We start from the raw sequence: 20,150 nt of genomic DNA on the forward strand, positions 1-20,150 counted from the left end.
TATTTCTTGCATTCATGGTACCTATAATGAGGCTGTGGGAAAATTCATACTCCTTTGTGCTTTGAGTTTCAAAAATGTCTTCTCATATATGCGGAACTGTGATACTTCTGTCCATGTTCACCAAGCGGGTTGGACTTCAAAATAACATTGCTTTAAATAACTTAAGCCTAATAACCATGGAATATCCATAAAGGCACTTCCACTTGACAATGGTGCTGTTGACAACATTTCAAAATTTAACATTGTGTACTTAAATTTTTTTTAAACATTGTGTACTTTAGATATATTTGATACAAATTTCTTTTTGCTCCAATGCTATATTCATGTGAATGGTTTTCCCTAAAGAGTTCACAGAGAACTTGAAATTAGAGCTGTAAGGGTGTGAATCAAATAATGCGGAAGTTGATTTTGTTCTTTTTGGCTCAATTGTGAAAACTAGAGATTCTTTAATTGTATGGTATGGACAAATAAATTATATATGATATATTTACATGTAGGTAGAGAACCACATTATAGATAGGGTAAAGTTAATAGAAATTCTGAGATAGCTATTTTCTACCCAGAAAGTAGGATGATTTCTATAAAGATGAACATTAGAAAATCTTCAGAAAAGGAAAAGTCATATCTTGGTTTATGGCACTGGAATCTTCTTCATCCACAGCTACAGACTACAAGAGTCAAGGATACAACATTGGTCACTAACTATAATCAACCACCACTATTTGAGATATTTCTGTAAGATATCGTATAAAGGGCTTAAATAATAATTTTGTTTAAATCTTATAGCAACTTGTAAAGTACATTCAACTATCCAAGTTCTAAAGATTAGATAAGAGATGGTGAGATGCTTGTCTGTCTTGTCCACTGCAATCCAGTTAATATATGATGGAGTTGATATTCAAATGCACATCTCTTAAAGAGCCATTCTTTTATTAACTGTACAACTTTTTTAGAGTAAATCTTTCATCTAATGTTCAGTTGCTCAGTTGTGTCTGACTCCTTGCAACCCCATGGACAGCAGCATACCAGGCTTCCCTGTCCTTCACAGTCTCCCAGAGTCTGCTTAAATTCATGTCCATTGAATTGGTGGTGCCATCCAACCATAGTTCTGGCTAGAAAAATCAAGCACAAGCTGTATACATGTTAATTCTCCTGTTTTACTTAGGAAAAAACCTCCATGATTATCTTCATGATTATAGTATAGTGAAGTCGCTCAGTTGTGTCCAACTCTTCGTGACTCCATGGACTGTAGCCTCCCCGGCTTCTCCGTCCATGGGATTCTCCAGGCAAGAATACTGGAGTGGGTTACCATTTCCTTCTCCAGTGGATCTTCCTGACACAGGGATCGAACCCGGGTCTCCCACATTGGAGGCAGACACTTTAACCTCTGAGCCACCAGGGAACAATACCATAACTGAGATAAGAATTAAGTCTTTTTTTAAGTGTTGCTAAGTGATTCTTTTCTCAGAATGTTCATGGTCATCATTATCATTTGTCTTTGTCAATGCCATATTGAGACAGGAGATTTGCATTATTAATAATTAAGGGTTGTCCAATAAGCACTGTTGATCACTTGTTTGGAAGTGATATAACTAAGCAAAATCACTTAATATATAAGGAAAAGCAGAAGACTGTGCTCTGCTACAGTCTTGCAGAACACCAAACCCAAATTTTATATATATATATATATATATGTACATATACCTATTCTTTTTACACTAATACAATAATAATTATGTTTTGACACATATAAGTGGTAATATGATTATTTCTTGGATCCTGACTACCAGTGAAGGATCAGTAAGTGTTTCCAAAATTATATACTTCAGTAATAGCTTTAAAGGTGTATATTTCCCATAAAAATCTTTGAACATGTGTGGGTCTTTCTTTCTTCTTCAGTCTTACTGTTGCCTGAGAGATTGTGCCAATTGAACAAATAATCTGTTATCAAATAACTGTATATTTCAATGAGTCATGATAGCACAGAGTGAACATCACTGCTTATATTCTGTAGTTTTGTAGATACAATGCTGAATGGTACTTCTAATCCATTAATTTTGGAAAACCTACTGGTTTCCAAGAGTGGCTTCAAGATTTATTTTTGGTTCTATGTTTTCAATAAATAGTAGTACTAGATCTATTACGGAATATTAGTGGATGATGAGGACTGGCAGAATATACTTGACTAGCAGGACATACAGCTGGAATTTAAGACTAACCATATTGATTTTGAAAAGGTCAGGATCAAAGTTCCTTAGTCTTTTCAGTCAGTCTTACAAAATCAATGTTAACTATATAGATGTGACTTCTTGGCACCAGCCTATTACCAGATCTATTACCAGCCTAATACCAGATCTCAGGCCCATCCCCAAAGATGAGTTCAAAGATCTGTTCTATAGGAGCTAGTTGAGATGATGAAATCTGAAGTATCACAGACAAAATGCAAAAGATGTGACATTGGTTCATACAATATATCCAACTGTTTTATGACTTGGTGTTCTTCCAGTGTCACTTAATATACTTGTGTAACATCTGGTTTGAATTTAGACATGTAATATAATCTCTCAGATAAACTTTCTCATATTTATTTCTCTACCTTTAAAAACTTCACATTGCATGTAACATCTCAATCTCAAGTTTCCTTACAGAAGTGGTTGGAAGTCTGTTGCTTCTTTCTTCTACCAAATCTGACAGGCTTCAAATATCATCTTAGATCTACTGTTCTCTAGCCTAATGGTATACTTTGAAAATAGGCCTGTTTGACTGGTTGTTTTCTATTAATAAATGCATAAGAGAATTCAGTGTCACAAATGGTCATCAGTCTATTTTGTTAGCTTTTTAAGAAGGAATTTTAAATTTACTTTAAAGACAGTTCTAGCAGAATAATAATGTTGGGAAAAGAACAAATTTGAAATAAATGAAACAAGATTTGAAATCAGCAATAGAACATATGTGTGTATTCAAGATAAAAGAAAATGTTAACAATACAAATAAATATACTAGCAATTTTTTCACTGTAATATTTTTAGATTGGATATGAACCATCAAAACTGTACAACAAAATACTTGTTAGAGTGATATTTATCCTGAATCACTTTCTTCTCTCAGTTTTCACTGTACCCTTTTTTCCTTCCTCAAATCTCAAAGTAATGTAAAACAATAAAGGACATGTACTAAATGACAACTTCAGGCAATGAAAATTCATCAGTTCCAATTTTCTAGTTAATATTTTATGAAATTGAATTTCCATTAACACTAAGGTCATTTAGCTTTTGGTTAAATCGATTATTTTCTATTTTCTTTAGCACAATATTAGGCACTTAGAGGCAAAGTGCTTAAAAATAATTTCCCTTATTTTGGATAAACTTACAATCTCAAACCCAGAATGTTTTTTAAAGAAGAAATAGGTCAGCTATTTTCATTACTATATCTTGATAAATATATAAAAGCCAATGTTGTTGAGTGGAAATACCAATATGGCACAGAAGTTTTCATGGCAATTTTTATCTCATTGAATGGTAAAAAGGTTCAGTATGAAAGAAGTAGTCTTTCATATACTGACACCATTACATAAAGTAACAAAGTAATCATTTTGATAACCTGTTATTATATTGTTAGCAATGCAGCTTACATGAGAAATCATATATGCCAAATATAAATTTCATTTACACCAACAGACTTTTCTCTTGTGAATTCCATGTCTTAAATCACCAAATTTGAAATATATTTTTGTTTTTCTTGTTGTTCTTTATGGATATGAAGTTTCTTATAACAGGAACACAATTAAATGTAAATAACAATAAAAAATTAGAACTTAATAAAAATATAAATAGAAAGCAAGTACACATAGTGCACATAGATAAAAATACAATACATAGATTTAAAGACTAAAGAATTGTTATTAAAGCTTCAGATTTGTCTCCGAGTTTCCTAGCAGCTGAAGTAACAAGGGAGACTAGAAGTAAAACAATTTTTATATGAGGAAATGTTTGACTCTTTTTTCGTAAGGCTACCTATAGAATTGATCTCTCCCTCCCTCTCTCTCTCCCTCTCTCTCTCTCTCTCTCTCTCTCTCTCTCTCTCTCTCTCTCTCGGTGTGTGTATACGTGTAGATAAGTAAAAGCACTCTAAATCAAACATAGGAACAAACATTTCGGTTTGACGTTAATCAAGAAAAAAACGCCATTTCCATACATGTCAATTTCAATATGACTTAAAATCTGAATGTTCCACAAATAAGCACTTTGGAAATACGATTTGGGCGATAAAATAGCTTGAAACGCATGAACTTATTTTTTTCTCTTCAAGTAAAATTCTGTAATGTTGGATGTAGGGTACAATACTCACAATTTCAGGCACAAGGTGTCGCTCTTTACTTGGAGGAAGTAGTTGATTCAAGGGTTAGTCTGAGCAGCCAGAAACTCCCCATTTAAAGACTCCGTCATGCCGGATGCTACCGTTAAAGGATCCTTTGAAACTTCTCAAAGATTCAGCAAGATATTTAACCCGGAACTGGAGTCTATGGTACTGTAAGTGTAAAGTATCGTATTTTGGAAGTCAGTATATGAGATGTCCGCGACTCAAAGAAGTGGATTGGGCAATGGGCGACTGCTGCTGTCGCTTCTGCTCCTCGCAGCTTGGGAGGCAGGGAGCGGCCAGGTCCACTACTCCGTCCCTGAAGAAGCCAAACACGGCACCTTCGTGGGTCGCATCGCCCAGGACCTGGGACTGGAGCTGACGGACCTGGTGCCCCGCCTGTTCCGGGTGGCGTCCAAAGGCCGCGGTGATCTTCTGGAGGTAAATCTGCAGAATGGCATTTTGTTTGTGAATTCTCGGATCGACCGTGAGGAGCTGTGCGGACGGAGCGCGGAGTGCAGCATCCATCTGGAGGTGATCGTGGACCGGCCGCTGCAGGTGTTCCATGTGGAGGTGGAGGTGAAGGACATTAACGACAACCCGCCCGTGTTCTCTCTCAGAGAACAAAAGCTGCTGATTTATGAATCTAAACAACCTGACTCTCGTTTTCCTCTAGAGGGAGCTTCTGATGCGGATATAGGAGAGAATGCTCAATTGACCTACAGACTAAGCAAAAATGAGTACTTTTCTTTAGAATTACCAGTAAATAGTAAGCCGACTAAAAAACTGTCGCTTACGTTAAAGAAGTCTTTAGACAGAGAGAAAATTCCGGAATTTAATTTACTACTGAGGGCTGCAGATGGAGGGAAACCCGAGCTCACTGGCACTGTTCAACTCTTCATCCGCGTCTTGGATATTAACGACAATGATCCAGAATTTGAACAATCAGAATACAGGGTGAGATTGATGGAAAACTCAGCTAAAGAAACTCTTGTGATACAGTTAAATGCCACTGATGAAGATGAAGGAGTCAATGGGGAGGTAACATACTCCTTAATGTCAATTAAGCCCAATGGAAAACCTTTATTTACACTAGATGAAAATAACGGAGAAGTGAAGGTCAATGGAACTTTAGACTATGAAGAAAACAAGTTTTATGAAATTGAAGTACAGGCCACAGATAAGGGGAATCCCCCAATGGCAGGTCACTGTACAGTCTGGGTTGAAATCTTAGATGCCAATGATAACGCCCCTGAAATCACTGTCACTTCCCTGTCTCTACCAGTACGAGAGGACACTCAGCCAAGCACTGTCATTGCGCTGATCAGTGTATCTGATCGAGACTCTGGTGACAATGGACAGGTAATCTGCTTTCTAACGCCCAGCGTCCCCTTCAAGATCGTGTCCACGTTCAAGAACTATTATTCACTAGTGCTGGATGGCACCCTGGACCGTGAGAGCGTGTCTGTCTATAGGTTGGTGGTGACAGCGCGGGACGGGGGCTCGCCTTCGCTGTCGGCAACGGCCAGCGTGTCCGTGGAGGTGGCCGACGTGAACGACAACGCGCCCGCGTTCGCGCAGCCCGAGTACACGGTGTTCGTGAAGGAGAACAACCCGCCCGGCTGCCACATCTTCACGGTCTCGGCGCGGGACGCGGACGCGCAGGAGAACGCCCTGGTGTCCTACTCGCTGGTGGAGCGGCGGGTGGGCGAGCGCGCGCTGTCGAGCTACGTGTCGGTGCACGCGGAGAGCGGCAAGGTGTACGCGCTGCAGCCGCTGGACCACGAGGAGCTGGAGCTGCTGCAGTTCCAGGTGAGCGCGCGCGACGCGGGCGTGCCGCCCCTGGGCAGCAACGTGACCCTGCAGGTGTTCGTGCTGGACGAGAACGACAACGCGCCTGCGCTGCTGCCTCTGGGGACCCGCCGAGGCCCCAGCGCGGTGAGCCAGGTGGTGTCGAGGTCCGTGGACGCGGGCCACGTGGTGGCGAAGGTGCGCGCGGTGGACGCCGACTCGGGCTACAACGCGTGGCTGTCGTACGAGCTGCAGCCGACCGCGGGCGGCTCGCGCAGCCCGTTCCGCGTGGGGCTGTACACCGGCGAGATCAGCACGACGCGCGCCCTAGACGAGGCGGACGCGCCGCGCCAGCGCCTGCTGGTGCTGGTGAAGGACCACGGCGAGCCGGCGCTGACGGCCACGGCCACCGTGCTGCTGTCGCTGGAGGACAGCGGCCAGGCGCCCAAGGCCTCTTCGCGGGCGTTGTCTGGTGCGGCCGGCGCAGAGACGGCGTTAGTGGATGTGAACGTGTACCTGATCATCGCCATCTGCGCAGTGTCCAGCCTGTTTGTGCTCACGTTGCTGCTGTACACGGCGCTGCGGTGCTGGGCGCCGCCCAGCGAGGGCGCGTGCGGGCCCGTGAAGCCCAGATTGGTGTGCTCCAGCGCGGTGGGGAGCTGGTCTTTCTCTCAGGAGAGGCGACAGAGGGTGTGCTCTGGGGAGGGGCCGCCCAAGACCGACCTCATGGCCTTCAGCCCCAGTCTACCTCCGGGTCTGGATAGAGAAGTCGGGGAAGAAAGGCAGGAGGCAGGATCACATCATTCTGGTCTGGTGAGTTCTATAGATCCTTCCCCTCTTCTTGAAGTTTATGTTAATTGTTTTTTAAAAAAAATCCAGTTTATTTCATGGATGTCTTATACTTCGAGTAACCTTTAAAGAACGTTAGCGAAATGCCATGTCTTCTATCAAAAATTAACACTGTTAATTAGTTCTGAAAGGATTTTCTTTTCTTTTTTTTTTTTTTTGGTTTTGAACATTCATCATACATATATTGTACATTAAATAATCCTCAGCCTTTCCTCTAACAATAAGATAAAACCTGTTTTCATATTATTTGTGGTAAAAGAATGCAGCCTTTTGTCTTAGTGTGCTTATTTCATTGAAATAATATAACTTAAATTTCTGTCCATTTTTAATTTTGTAATTTTGTTCTCTGAATTGGGGAGAAATTTGTCTACTATGTACTGAAACAAAGCTCCCAGGTTTGTGCTGCCAGAGTAACAAGGCAAATAAGGTTATTAATATTCTTGAATCAAGTCATTCAAACTTGCTAAAGGCATGCATGTAGGCCTATAACATCGGCAATATATGCTAGTTGGCATTATTTCCTAAGTTTCTGGATTTATCTAGACAGAAAAAGTTAATTCTATCAAAGTGAAGCCTATTAACTTTTATCAATTTCTTTCATTTTAAATTTCCTATCCTTAAGTGCTTTATTGCTGGCATTTGTAAAAGTTTCTTTCCATGTAGTATACCCATGTATATACATGCCCATGTACCACATCTGAAAATTCTAGCAAAAATCATTTGCCTCTAGGTCATCCTTCTAATTCAGTGGTTCTTAGCCACATGTAGGATGGTGGAATTGCTGACCTCTTTTGAGAAGCTGATGAAAGTCATTCTCCCTTTAAAATCACACAGCAAACCCTTGGCATAATAGTCAAGGACTCCATGCTGAAGCTCATCCTTGGGCCTCTATTTGTAAAACTTTGTATCTCAGGATTAATTGTCTAAAAACATTCTTTATTCAAAATTAGTCAATAAGATTAAAATATAAAATATTTCAGGCTGAAAAGTAATTAATCATATCATTTATGAAAGTTTATAAATATAAATAAATGTGAATGTTAGGTAGGGCATGTATTATTACCCATATCCAAAGTAACTTCTTGGAATGACTCAACATCATTTTAATTTAATATAAAACATATTGGAATGTTTTAAGTACAGGTTAAAAGTTTGCAAATTGTTACTATTGCATAATATATAAGTAATCAATACACATTTTAGATAATTCCAAGTTATGTAGATTAATTTCTACAAATTTAGTGTCTTTTATACTTAATTTAAAATTTAAGATTACATTCTAGAATGGAAAATTGTTATTTCATTCTATTTTGTAGTTTGACTGTTTAAGTATTGAGCTAACTTTGGATTTTTCTATCTGTTTAATCATTTAATTATGTCTAACAGTGAGCAAGGATGCATTGCATCTCCTGAATACATTACAGTAAGGTTCCTTGTGAATTATGGTACATTCACATTTTTTGAAAATGGAAGATATAAAATGAATAAGCTTGATGGTGATAGTTTGAATAGTCCCAAAGCATCAAAATTCAAATATGTGTTTCATTAATTCAGAGTGAGTGTGGTAGTTTATTTAAGTTATTTTATGCTTGTAGAATCATTCTTGGTTATTATTTTCTGGCTCTTTAAAAGTTTCACTTCTCAGTATTTTTATTATGCATTAAAAGAATGGTGAGAAATTATTGGTTTAAAGATTTTGATTTAAATTTAAATGAGCTTCTAAATAATATGCTTACTCTTTTTTTTACAACTAGCTGTAAGATCTTATCTGTGTTTTGTTTTCCCTTAAAGCTAGTCTTGAATTACTGAATAAAATTATGAGAAATATTTTGATTCTCCCTTGAATCATAGTCACCATTGTGGTCTTCTGAAGAGAAGCTTATTTTATATAACTACTAACTGGCCCAGAAGGAAGGATATAGAGGGAAACTAAATGGTCACTATGAAGTTCATATTCTTTTGACTTTAGTCAATGAGATTGGGCTCCAAAACATTTCATGAGATCTTTGTCAGATTAGTGCTCTACTACCACTTCAGAATACCATGAACTTTGGAGGTTTTGACTCAACATTTTACATGAAAATGGTTTAATCCTGCTAGAGTAAAATATTCTAGAATCTGCACCCACAATTCATTTTTCAACATATTATAAGAATGAAACCAGTTGTATGAAAAGTCATCACATGTGAGCATCAAGGAACCAAAAATAACATCTTCCATATTTATGATGAATTATAATATTGGCCATATTTATGAATAAAATAGTTTATATGAATGAAATATTTTCTCCTTTACTAGACAAGGAAATTCTTGGCTTTCTCATAAAGACTTAGAATGAAGTGCTTGTGAAGGATGAAAATCATTATGAATGTGAATTGCAAGCAATATAAGAGCCAGGGCGGTGTTTTCAGTCATGTCCGACTCTTTGCGACCCTATGCACTTGTAGCCTGCCAGATTCCTCTGTCCATGAAATGTTCCAGGCAAGAATACTGGAGTGGGTTGCCATTTCCTACTCTGGGGCATCTTCTCCACTCAGGGATCAAACCCAAGTCTCTTGTATCTCCTGCACTGGCAGGTGGATTCTTTACCACTTTGTCACCTGGGAAGCCCAATGGCAGGGGTGATGTATGTTATTCTTCATTTTATTTTCCATGATAGTTAGCTAACGAGTAACTTCTGACATGCAACATTTCAATAATTATTTTGTGATACACTTTGAAGCAGAATCATTTTAAAAACCGAAGTATAATAGAAGTATTTGTGCTTTGTTAAGAATATTATATATTAAATAAATAGGCATTTGCAAATGATCCATGAAACTATCCAAAAAGTTGATACAGATTTAAAGTGAACCCAGAAGTGGCTAAACCAAAAAGAACCCCAGGATCTTTCTTGTACTTACATAATCAGTCACATGATGTCGCTGTATACTCAAAAGGTGAAAAGGGAAAACTCTCCAAGTCCAGATTCCAACAATCCACAGAATAGGATAGACTCCATATTGACCGGAAAGCTGGGTAAAATTTACTGAAGGTATACTTACAGAAGGGGAGACTGGTCTTAAATGTTGGCAGGCGAACTATCCCTTAAAACTGACAGTCTCACCTCAGAGATCCGTTTATCTGCAATGGTGTTTTCTTGGCGAGGAGGCTTCGAAACTCGGCGCCTGCTACTCTCGCTTCTGCTCCTCGCAGCCTGGGAGTCGGGGAGTGGTCAGGTCCATTACTCGGTTCCCGAGGAGGCAAAACACGGCACCTTCGTGGGCAGTATCGCCCAGGACCTAGGACTGGAGCTAGCGGAGCTAGTGCCCCGCCTGTTCCGGGTGGCGTCCAAAGGCCGCGGTGATCTTCTGGAGGTAAATCTGCAGAATGGCATTTTGTTTGTGAATTCTCGGATCGACCGTGAGGAGCTGTGCGGGCGGAGCGCGGAGTGCAGCATCCACCTGGAGGTGATCGTGGACCGGCCGCTGCAGGTGTTCCATGTGGAGGTGGAGGTGAAGGACATTAACGACAATCCGCCAGTATTCAGAGGAGAACAAAAGGTACTCATTTCTGAATCTGCGCCTTTGGAGTCTCGTTTTCCTCTAGAGGGCGCTTCTGATGCGGATATCGGCCTAAACTCTCTCCTGACCTATAGGTTAAGTTTAAATGAGTATTTTACTCTTAAACTAATAACGAAAACCGACAAAAGTATACTGCCTGAACTCATTCTTCGGAAGTCATTGGATAGAGAAGAAATACCAGAACTTAATATGTTGCTGACCGCTCTGGATGGTGGTAAACCCCAGCTAACAGAATCTGTTCAGATTCAAATAACCATCCTGGATGTTAATGACAATGCTCCTGAGTTTGATAAGCCTGGCTATAAAGTGGTGCTGTTTGAAAATGTCCCAAACGGCACCAGAATCATTCAACTAAACGCTTCTGATCTAGACGAAGGACCAAACAGAAAAATTTCCTATGAAATCAGAATGATTCTGCCACTGAGTGAGAAATGTATGTTTTTAATAAATCCACAAACAGGTGAAATTAGAATTTATGGGAAACTGGATTTTGAAGAGAATAATGAGTATGAAATCCAGGTTAACGCCATTGATAAAGGGATTCCGCCCATGGCTGGTCATTGCACGGTCCTGGTGGAAGTTCTAGACCTGAATGACAATACCCCTGAGGTAATGATCACTTCGCTGTCGCTCCCAGTGCGGGAGGACGCTCAGGTGGGCACTGTCATCGCCCTGATCAGCGTGTCTGACTGTGACTCCGGCGCCAATGGGCAGGTGACCTGCTCACTCACACCACCGCATATCCCCTTCAAGCTGGTGTCCACCTTCAAGAATTACTATACGCTAGTGCTGGACAGCGTCCTGGACCGCGAGAGTGCGTCGAACTATGAGGTGATGGTGACAGCGAGGGACGGTGGCTCACCTTCTCTGTCGGCCACTGCCAGCGTGTCCGTGGAGGTGGCCGACGTGAACGACAATGCGCCCGCGTTCCCGCAGCCCGAGTACACCGTGTTCGTGAAAGAGAACAACCCGCCCGGCTGCCACATCTTCACCGTGTCTGCGCGAGACGCGGACGCGCAGGAGAACGCGCTGGTGTCCTACTCGCTGGTGGAGCGGCGGGTGGGCGAGCGCGCGCTGTCGAGCTACGTGTCGGTGCACGCGGAGAGCGGCAAGGTGTACGCGCTGCAGCCGCTGGACCACGAGGAGCTGGAGCTGCTGCAGTTCCAGGTGAGCGCGCGCGACGCGGGCGTGCCGCCCCTGGGCAGCAACGTGACCCTGCAGGTGTTCGTGCTGGACGAGAACGACAACGCGCCCGCGCTGCTGCCGCCCGGGCCAGGTGGAGGCCCCAGCACGCTGAGCCAGGTGGTGGCGCGTTCGATGGGCGCGGGCCACGTGGTGGCGAAGGTGCGCGCGGTGGACGCCGACTCGGGCTACAACGCGTGGCTGTCGTACGAGCTGCAGCCAGCGGCGGGTGGCGCGAGCAGCCCGTTCCGCGTGGGACTGTACAGTGGCGAGATCAGCACGACGCGAGCCCTGGACGAGGCGGACGCGCCCCGCCAGCGCCTGCTGGTGCTGGTGAAAGACCACGGCGAGCCGGCGCTGACGGCCACGGCCACCGTGCTGCTGTCGCTGGAGGACAGCGGCCAGGCGCCCAAGGCCTCTTCGCGGGCGTTGTCTGGTGCAGCTGGTGCAGAGACGGCATTAGAGGATGTGAACGTGTACCTGATCATCGCCATCTGCGCGGTGTCCAGCCTGTTTGTGCTCACGCTGCTGCTGTACACGGCTCTGCGGTGCTCGGCGCCGCCCAGCGAGGGCGCGTGCGGGCCGGTGAAGCCCAGGCTGGTGTGCTCCAGCGCGGTGGGGAGCTGGTCTTACTCACAGGAGAGGCGACAAAGGGTGTGCTCTGGGGAGGGGCCGCCCAAGACCGACCTCATGGCCTTCAGTCCCTGTCTTCCAGCGTCTGGAGAAGATTGTTTAAATCCTTCCAGTGAAGTAAGTCCTTGATATCATTTAAGTATGTTAGTCATTTTGTAGTTTTCATGTATTAGCCCAAATTTTCAAGCATTCAGTTCAGTCGCGCCCGACTCTTCTCGACCCCATGGATGCCAGGCTTTCCTGTCCATCACCAGCTCCCAGAGCTTGCTGAAACTTATGTCCATTGAGTCGGTGATGCCATCCAACCGCCTCATCCTCTGTCGTCCCCTTGTCCTTCTGCCTTCACTCTTTCCCAGCATTCCGTTTTATCTTTTCCAATTATTTTCAGCATTTCAAGCATTAAATAATTGGAGAGGATAAAATGGAGGCCACAGATAACCAGATTTAAAGTTTCCTGGCTCTATTATTTTTCAGATTATCTATGAATTTCTAGCCTTGAAAGAAATAAGTACATTTGAATAAAAACCAAGTTCTGGTAAATTTATTTTAAATTTGTACTCAATTTCATAATTAAATGAAATTTGCAAGATTAGTGTAGAGAGTTCCCAGATATCATAAACTAGATTCCTTTACTGCTCTTTACATGCATAGACTTGTAAAATATTCTTCTTGATCACCAATCTAGTTGCAGTACAATCCCCTTTCCAGTATTATAACAATAATAAAAATTGTTATCAATTCAAAAATGAGTAATTTATGTTATTGCTCCCATAGAGTACCTTCTTTCTTTCCATTGTGATTGGCTACAGTACTGTTGTTATTTACATAAAATATGCCATTTAAAATATTGTAATTCTATCTAAAGCAGGATGCACCTTATAATTAATGGTTTATAACAATTTAACTGATTCTTTTTCTTGGTAGCACAAAAATAATGACACATCTTACAGTTAGTAACATTTCTTTGATTCCGTAAAATATAAGAATAGTTATTCAGGACTTGTCTGGTGGCCCAGTGGCTAAGACTCTGCATTCCCAAAGCAGGAAGACTGGGTTTGACCCCTTGTCTGGGACCCAGCACAACCAAAGAATATTTATCACCCCCTATTTTTTTCAGGACCTGTTCTAAGGTCTTTAATTGTATTATCTCATTTAGTTATGAAATCACCCCTACAGTGCAGGTACAATATTTATTATTAGCATTCTACTGATAAGAAGTCTGAAACTTAAGCCACATAGATCGTGCAAAGTGACTCAAACCCAGTTTTGGAGGATCATCAACCCATTATGGCATGCTACTGCTCTGATACAATTATCAGGTGAATCTTCTAAAACTGTATTTTACATCTTGTAATTTTCTTCCACACAAAGCCTTTCCAGAGTGTTTTTTAATGTGAGGGAAAGAAGTAAGTAAAGAGGGAGATACTGAAAATCAGACAGGCAGAGAAGGAATGAAGATGAAGATGAAACATATGAATGAGAATAGAGAAAATAAGACAGTAGGGTTGGCCTTAAAGGTGGCACGATTTTTCCTTAGTAGTGAATGAATAATGGAGAATATAAAGAGAAATATCGACATAAGAAGAGAGCCATTGAGTTTGTATTTGATGACTTATCTTTCTGGGTAAGCCATATGAGAACCACATGGTTGGAATGAGGTTGGGAATTTGAGAAAAAAGAAGTATGGAAGAATCTCTATGGGCAGAAATTATGAATTCACTTGAGGGGTCAATTGAGGTAAAGGTGAGCATAAACTTGTAGATAATATAGTAATGTTAAGTGGTTAATGAACTGAGGAGTTCAATAGAAAGCATGGAGAAAATGAATAGTTAGGCTGTGTATTGAAAGCTAAAGAAAATGTTAAAGAGGGGTGATATAAGAAGATATGTACCCATAGGGTATCTGAAAGGGCATGTTTTATTTTTTAAAGTTTTAATTTGTGTTGGAGTGTAGCCAATAAACAATGTTGTGATAGTTTCAGGTAGACAGCAAAGGGATTCAGTTGTACATACACATGTGTCCATTCTCCCCCAAACTCCCCTCCCATCCAGGCTGCCACATAATATTGAGCAGAGTTCCCTGTGCTATGCAGTAGGTTCTTGTTGGTTATCCATTTTAAATATGGCAGTGTGTACATGTCAATAGCAAACTCCTGAACTATTGGAAAGGCATGTTTTAAATGCTTGATTGTGTAGTCTAGGTTAGGTGGAGAGGTAAAAAAGACAAGTTAGGGCCTGATACACAAAAACAATTAGAATCAAGAAACTATTCCCATTATAAAAGTAAAGATGTGTTAATTAAAGTAATGGAGCAATGAGGAGAATGATGGTGAGAGAATATCAAATACTCACATTTTCAGAGGGGAGCAAAGATTCAGAAATGAACCCAACTCTTATTTCCTGCAGAGTTGGGCACGAAACAGGCAAGAGAGTTATGGAGCTATACTCTTTCTTTCCTAGCCCTGTTGGCATGGAACTTGGTGACTTGGTAAAGATAAAAGTAAGATTCCCTCCCTTTCTTCCTTGTTAGAGGTGTGTTAACATCTGTATATACTTCTTGTTACTTGGAAAATCAGAGTCAACTTAAATGATAGTAGGAAATTCCCCAGTAATGGTATAAGTTAGGGAGAAAGAAAAGGGAAGTTTAACCTACTGGTAGTAATTTCATTTTTAGCAAATACATGAGATACTAGTTCTTGGCATGTTTTATACAAAGAAAATCCAGGACTTCAAAGTATTGTTTTATCTAAATGGTCAATATTGTGTGTTTATGTACATACACACTCATATACAAACTTATATTTACATTGATAGACATTTTCTTCCAATACAAATATTTTATCCAAATTCACAATCATGTTTGGGGGAAGTTAAAAATATTGTATTTATTTAAAATCTGGTATATCAGTTACCGAATTTTCCATGTTCATTTATTTCATTCTTATGTGATTCATTATGTTTCTGTTTGGAGTCAAGGGAGTTGTGTGAGTAGGTCTCAAAAATATTACAGGAAAAAGACAGTCCCACAAAGCTATGAAGAACTATAGTCTGATTTCCAAAAGTGAATGTGGACTACTACCTCTTTTTACAAATTCTGCACTACGTTTTACACATGCAAAAATGTTTTTGTGGAAAGATGGAACTCATCAACCGATTTCAACTAGAAGCCAATGCTGAACAGAATACAATGATTTACTGTTGCTGGAGAGAAAAACATTTAATCTTCCATTACGTATTTGCAGTGAAAAATATCATGAAATGCAAGAAGAAAAAATAAATCCCTTACGGCAAAGGAAATTATGAACTGAGTCGTTATTACACTTACACATTCATGCGCATGGTGTCGCTCTTCACTGAAAACAATTCCGCGAAGAAAGCGCCTCCGCTCCTTCCTTCTTGGAGAAAATTGGCAGATAGTGGAAAACCTCCGCGAATCCTCCCGCAATAGAAGGCCGTAAAATTAGATCTGTAGGGGCATTTGAAGTAAGGTAGCCTATAGACTTCAGATATCTCTGAAGGCTTTTGAGTGTACCATGCTGTTTTCCTGGAGAGAAGGCCCAGGAGCTCGGCTTTTGCTGCTCGCTCTTCTGCTCCTTGCAGCCTGGGAGTCGGGGAGCGGCCAGGTCCATTACTCGGTTCCCGAGGAGGCAAAACACGGCACCTTCGTGGGCCGCATCGCCCAGGACCTAGGACTGGAGCTGGCGGAGCTGGTGCCCCGCCTGTTCCGGGTGGCGTCCAAAGGCCGCGGGGATCTTCTGGAGGTAAATCTGCAGAATGGCATTTTGTTTGTGAATTCTCGGATCGACCGGGAAGAGCTGTGCGGGCGGAGCGCGGAGTGCAGCATCCATCTGGAGGTGATCGTGGACCGGCCGCTGCAGGTGTTCCATGTGGAGGTGGAAGTTACAGATATTAACGACAACCCGCCTGTGTTCCCAGAAAGTGAAAAAAGAATAATCATTGCTGAATCTAGACCTCCGGAAACTCGGTTCCCGCTAGATGGCGCATCTGATGCAGATATTGGAGTAAACTCCGCCTTAACGTACCGAGTCGATCCCAACGATTATTTCACTTTGGACACACAAAACAGTCGTGAACAAATGTCTTCGTTATCACTTGTGTTAAGGAAACCACTGGACAGAGAGGAAATTCAGGAACATAGTTTATTATTGACAGCTAGTGATGGAGGTAAACCCGAGTTGACCAGCACAGTTCAGCTGCTGATAACAATCCTGGATGTGAATGACAACGCACCAGAATTTGACCAATTAATTTATAAAGTGAGAATGTTAGAGAACTCACTTAATGGCTCATTAGTGATCAAACTAAATGCCACAGACCCTGATGATGGTACAAATGCAGACATAACCTACTCATTTAGAAGACCTGTATCACCTGCAGTATTATATGCGTTTTACATAAATCCCGACAGTGGAGAAATTAGAACAAAAGGTAAATTGGATTTCGAAGAAAATAAATTGTATGAAATTTCTGTGGAAGCGATTGACAAAGGGAATATTCCAATGGCGGGTCATTGTACCATTTTGGTGGAAATAGTAGATATAAATGACAATGCTCCAGAAGTTACCATCACTTCTTTGGCTCTTCCGGTGCGAGAGGACGCTCAGGTGGGCACTGTCATCGCCTTGATCAGCGTGTCCGACCGTGACTCCGGCGCCAACGGGCAGGTGACCTGCTCCCTGATGCCTCATAACCCGTTCAAGTTGGTGTCCACCTTCAAGAATTACTATTCACTAGTGTTGGACAACACCTTGAATCGCGAGAGCGTGGCGAATTATGAGGTGGTGGTGACTGCGAGGGACGGGGGCTTGCCGTCGCTCTCGGCCACAGCCAGCGTGTCCGTGGAGGTGGCCGACGTGAACGACAATGCACCCGCGTTCGCGCAGCCCGAGTACACGGTGTTCGTGAAGGAGAACAACCCGCCCGGCTGCCACATCTTCACCGTGTCGGCGCGAGACGCGGACGCGCAGGAGAACGCTCTGGTGTCCTACTCGCTGGTGGAGCGGCGGGTGGGCGAGCGCGCGCTGTCGAGCTACGTGTCGGTGCACGCGGAGAGCGGCAAGGTGTACGCGCTGCAGCCGCTGGACCACGAGGAGCTGGAGCTGCTGCAGTTCCAGGTGAGCGCGCGCGACGCGGGCGTGCCGCCCCTGGGCAGCAACGTGACGCTGCAGGTGTTCGTGCTGGACGAGAACGACAACGCGCCTGCGCTACTGCCTCCCGGGCCAGGCGGAGGACCCAGCGCGGTGAGCCAGGTGGTGTCGAGGTCCGTGGACCCGGGCCACGTGGTGGCGAAGGTGCGCGCGGTGGACGCCGACTCGGGCTACAACGCGTGGCTGTCTTACGAGCTGCAGCCGGTGGCGGGCGGCGCACGCAGCCCGTTCCGCGTGGGGCTGTACACCGGCGAGATCAGCACGACGCGCGCCCTGGACGAGGCGGACGCGCCGCGCCAGCGCTTGCTGGTGCTGGTGAAGGACCACGGCGAGCCGGCGCTGACGGCCACGGCCACCGTGCTGCTGTCGCTGGAGGACAGCGGCCAGGCGCCCAAGACCTCATCGCGGGCATTGTCTGGTGCAGCTGGCGCAGAGACGGCATTAGAGGATGTGAACGTGTACCTGATCATCGCCATCTGCGCGGTGTCCAGCCTGTTTGTGCTCACGCTGCTGCTGTACACGGCGCTGCGGTGCTCGGCGCCGCCCAGCGAAGGCACGTGCGGGCCGGTGAAGCCCAGGCTGGTGTGCTCCAGCGCGGTGGGGAGCTGGTCTTACTCTCAGCAGAAGCAGCAGAGGGTGTGCTCGGGGGAGGGGCCGCCCAAGACCGACCTCATGGCCTTCAGCCCCAGTCTTCCTCCTTGTCTGAGTTCTGCGGAGGGACCAGGTGAAATAGAAGCAGAATTAGAGCAGTTGAAAAAGGTGAGGTCATATTTTAAATTTTCTTTCTGTTTTAGCCATCCTCACAGTTTTCTGTTTAAGATTCTTCAATCTCAGTTTTAAGGTCATTCTTTAATTTGCTCGTCATTATGGTTTTAATGAGTGTTACTGACATCATGAGTTCCATTAATCTTCAAATTAAATATTAGTAAAAACCATAGTTTTAGTCATAATACTAATTATTTGCTTTTGTTGAATTCTTGACAGTTTTAAAATATTTATTGCTTACATAAGCATTTTTCAAGAAACTCCACATTGTAAGTACTTAAGCCTCTAGCCATAATTAAACATTTAAAAATCTGTGTCTTTAAAATTTATAGATATACCCACATACAGATTTTGTTTTGAATGGGGCCATAACTCTTTAAAGGTTTTCTTAAAGGTGCAGTTTTCTTCCTTCTTAAAGAATCTTTTTTGTTTGCTCCTTCCTTATTTTAGTCTGGCACATCACCATTCCCCTGTCTGTATACAATCTGAAAAACCTTATGATTTTCCTTTAACATTTTTATTTGAAGTTACATAATTATTCACATACATGCATACACGTGGTGGGTTTTTGTTATTGTTTCTTTTGGAAATTTTGTTAGCATAGATACTGCATTTTACATTTCACAGTCACCAGTACTTTGTGGAAATCCTTGAGTCATTTAATAGCTGTGTAGTACTCTATAGTGTGGATGTACCATTTATATGATATCATTTATATCATTTATCAGTTATTCACCAGTTGATGAGTACTTTGTGTTTTTTTTGCCCTCATAAACCATGCTGTGGAGAAGGCGATGGCAACCCACTTAAGTACTCTTGCCTGGAAACTCCCATGGATGGAGGAGCTTGGTAGGCTGCAGTTGCTCAGAGTCGGACACGACTGAGCAACTTCACTTTTACTTTTCACTTTCATGCAATGGAGAAGGAAATGGCAACCCACTCCAGTGTTCTTGCCTGGAGAATCCCAGCGATGGGGGGAGCCTGGTGGGTTGCTGTCTTATGGGGTCGCACAGAGTCGGACACGACTGAAGTGACTTAGCAGCAGCAAACTGTGCTGTAATATCATTTTACATATTCCTAAAATATTTGTGCCTTTATTTGTATAAAGTTCATTTTCAGATATTGATGAATCTAAGAGTATGAATAATTTTAATTTAAATATATGTTTCTAGATTACTTTCCCCAAATTTTAAATTTCTTATTATCTCTACCAACAAGTTTGAGCACTTTCCCTTTTATCTTTAAAAGCAATAGAGAAAAAAAAAAGCAATAGAGGTCTTACATTCTGCCAATGTGATATGTATAAAATGGTATCTTTGTTACTTTAATTTTAATTCCTGTACAGCTTTGAGCATAATGTCATCAGCATTTGGTTTTCATTGATTTGTCAGTTAAATTTTTTGGTTGTTTTTCAATTTGGGAAAGTTCTCTGTCAATAATTAGCTTTTATCTCCTATCTATATCACAGATATTTTTCCTCCTATATATTGATTTGTTTAGGGTATATTTTGCCATATAAAAGTATTTTTAAAATTTCTCTGCTTCCTGTTATGGATTTGAAAGTCTCTTAAGTTTATTCACGGATATCTTCCCAAGATTTATACTGAACATTCATTAATTAAATTCATTTAAAAACATTTAAATTTAATTTAATTAAAAATTGAAGTATAATTGATATTAATTTCAGGTGTACAATGTAATGATTCAGTGTTTGTATATATTGTGAAATGATCACCACAATAAATCTAGTTAACATTCATCACTATACATAGTTACAAAATTTTTTTCAATGAGAACCTTTAAGATCCTTTCTTTAGCATCTTTCAAATATATAATACAGCATT

The 20,150-nt window shown here is 42.1% G+C and overlaps 3 protein-coding genes across 5 annotated transcripts in view; all 3 read left to right on the top strand.

Annotated features, from left to right (window-relative positions):
• LOC138440397 (protocadherin alpha-C2) overlaps positions 1 to 20,150 on the top strand; it is a 145,767-nt gene that overhangs the window by 8,893 nt on the left and 116,724 nt on the right. The window contains exon 1 of one of the 3 annotated variants that reach the window (XM_069589855.1): positions 15,772 to 18,300. The exons of 1 other annotated variant lie outside the window; for it this stretch is intronic. In XM_069589855.1, the coding sequence (XP_069445956.1) occupies positions 15,907 to 18,300 (2,394 nt within the window). In that variant the 5' untranslated portion in view covers positions 15,772 to 15,906. Of the gene's footprint in view, positions 1 to 15,771; positions 18,301 to 20,150 lie in introns of those variants that run through there. One more of the 3 variants, XM_069589857.1, reaches the window with a different exon arrangement.
• LOC138440607 (protocadherin alpha-11-like) lies at positions 4,512 to 7,915 on the top strand. The gene is made up of 2 exons (XM_069590286.1): positions 4,512 to 6,960; positions 7,910 to 7,915. Exons 1-2 carry the CDS (start codon positions 4,570 to 4,572, stop codon positions 7,913 to 7,915), a joined length of 2,397 nt encoding a protein of 798 aa, XP_069446387.1. The 5' UTR covers positions 4,512 to 4,569.
• On the top strand, positions 10,125 to 14,971 carry LOC138441834 (protocadherin alpha-12-like). Its single transcript, XM_069592894.1, has one exon. It carries the CDS (start codon positions 10,125 to 10,127, stop codon positions 12,501 to 12,503), a length of 2,379 nt encoding a protein of 792 aa, XP_069448995.1. The 3' UTR covers positions 12,504 to 14,971.

The sequence above is a fragment of the Ovis canadensis genome, chromosome 5 (genome assembly GCF_042477335.2).
Source record: "Ovis canadensis isolate MfBH-ARS-UI-01 breed Bighorn chromosome 5, ARS-UI_OviCan_v2, whole genome shotgun sequence".
NCBI classification, from domain to species: domain Eukaryota; kingdom Metazoa; phylum Chordata; class Mammalia; order Artiodactyla; family Bovidae; genus Ovis; species Ovis canadensis.

Excerpts from the sequence above, each read along its gene's own strand:
- LOC138440607 (XM_069590286.1), top strand. The coding sequence starts at position 4,570 with ATGTCCGCGACTCAAAGAAGTGGATTGGGCAATGGGCGACTGCTGCTG.
- LOC138441834 (XM_069592894.1), top strand. The coding sequence starts at position 10,125 with ATGGTGTTTTCTTGGCGAGGAGGCTTCGAAACTCGGCGCCTGCTACTC.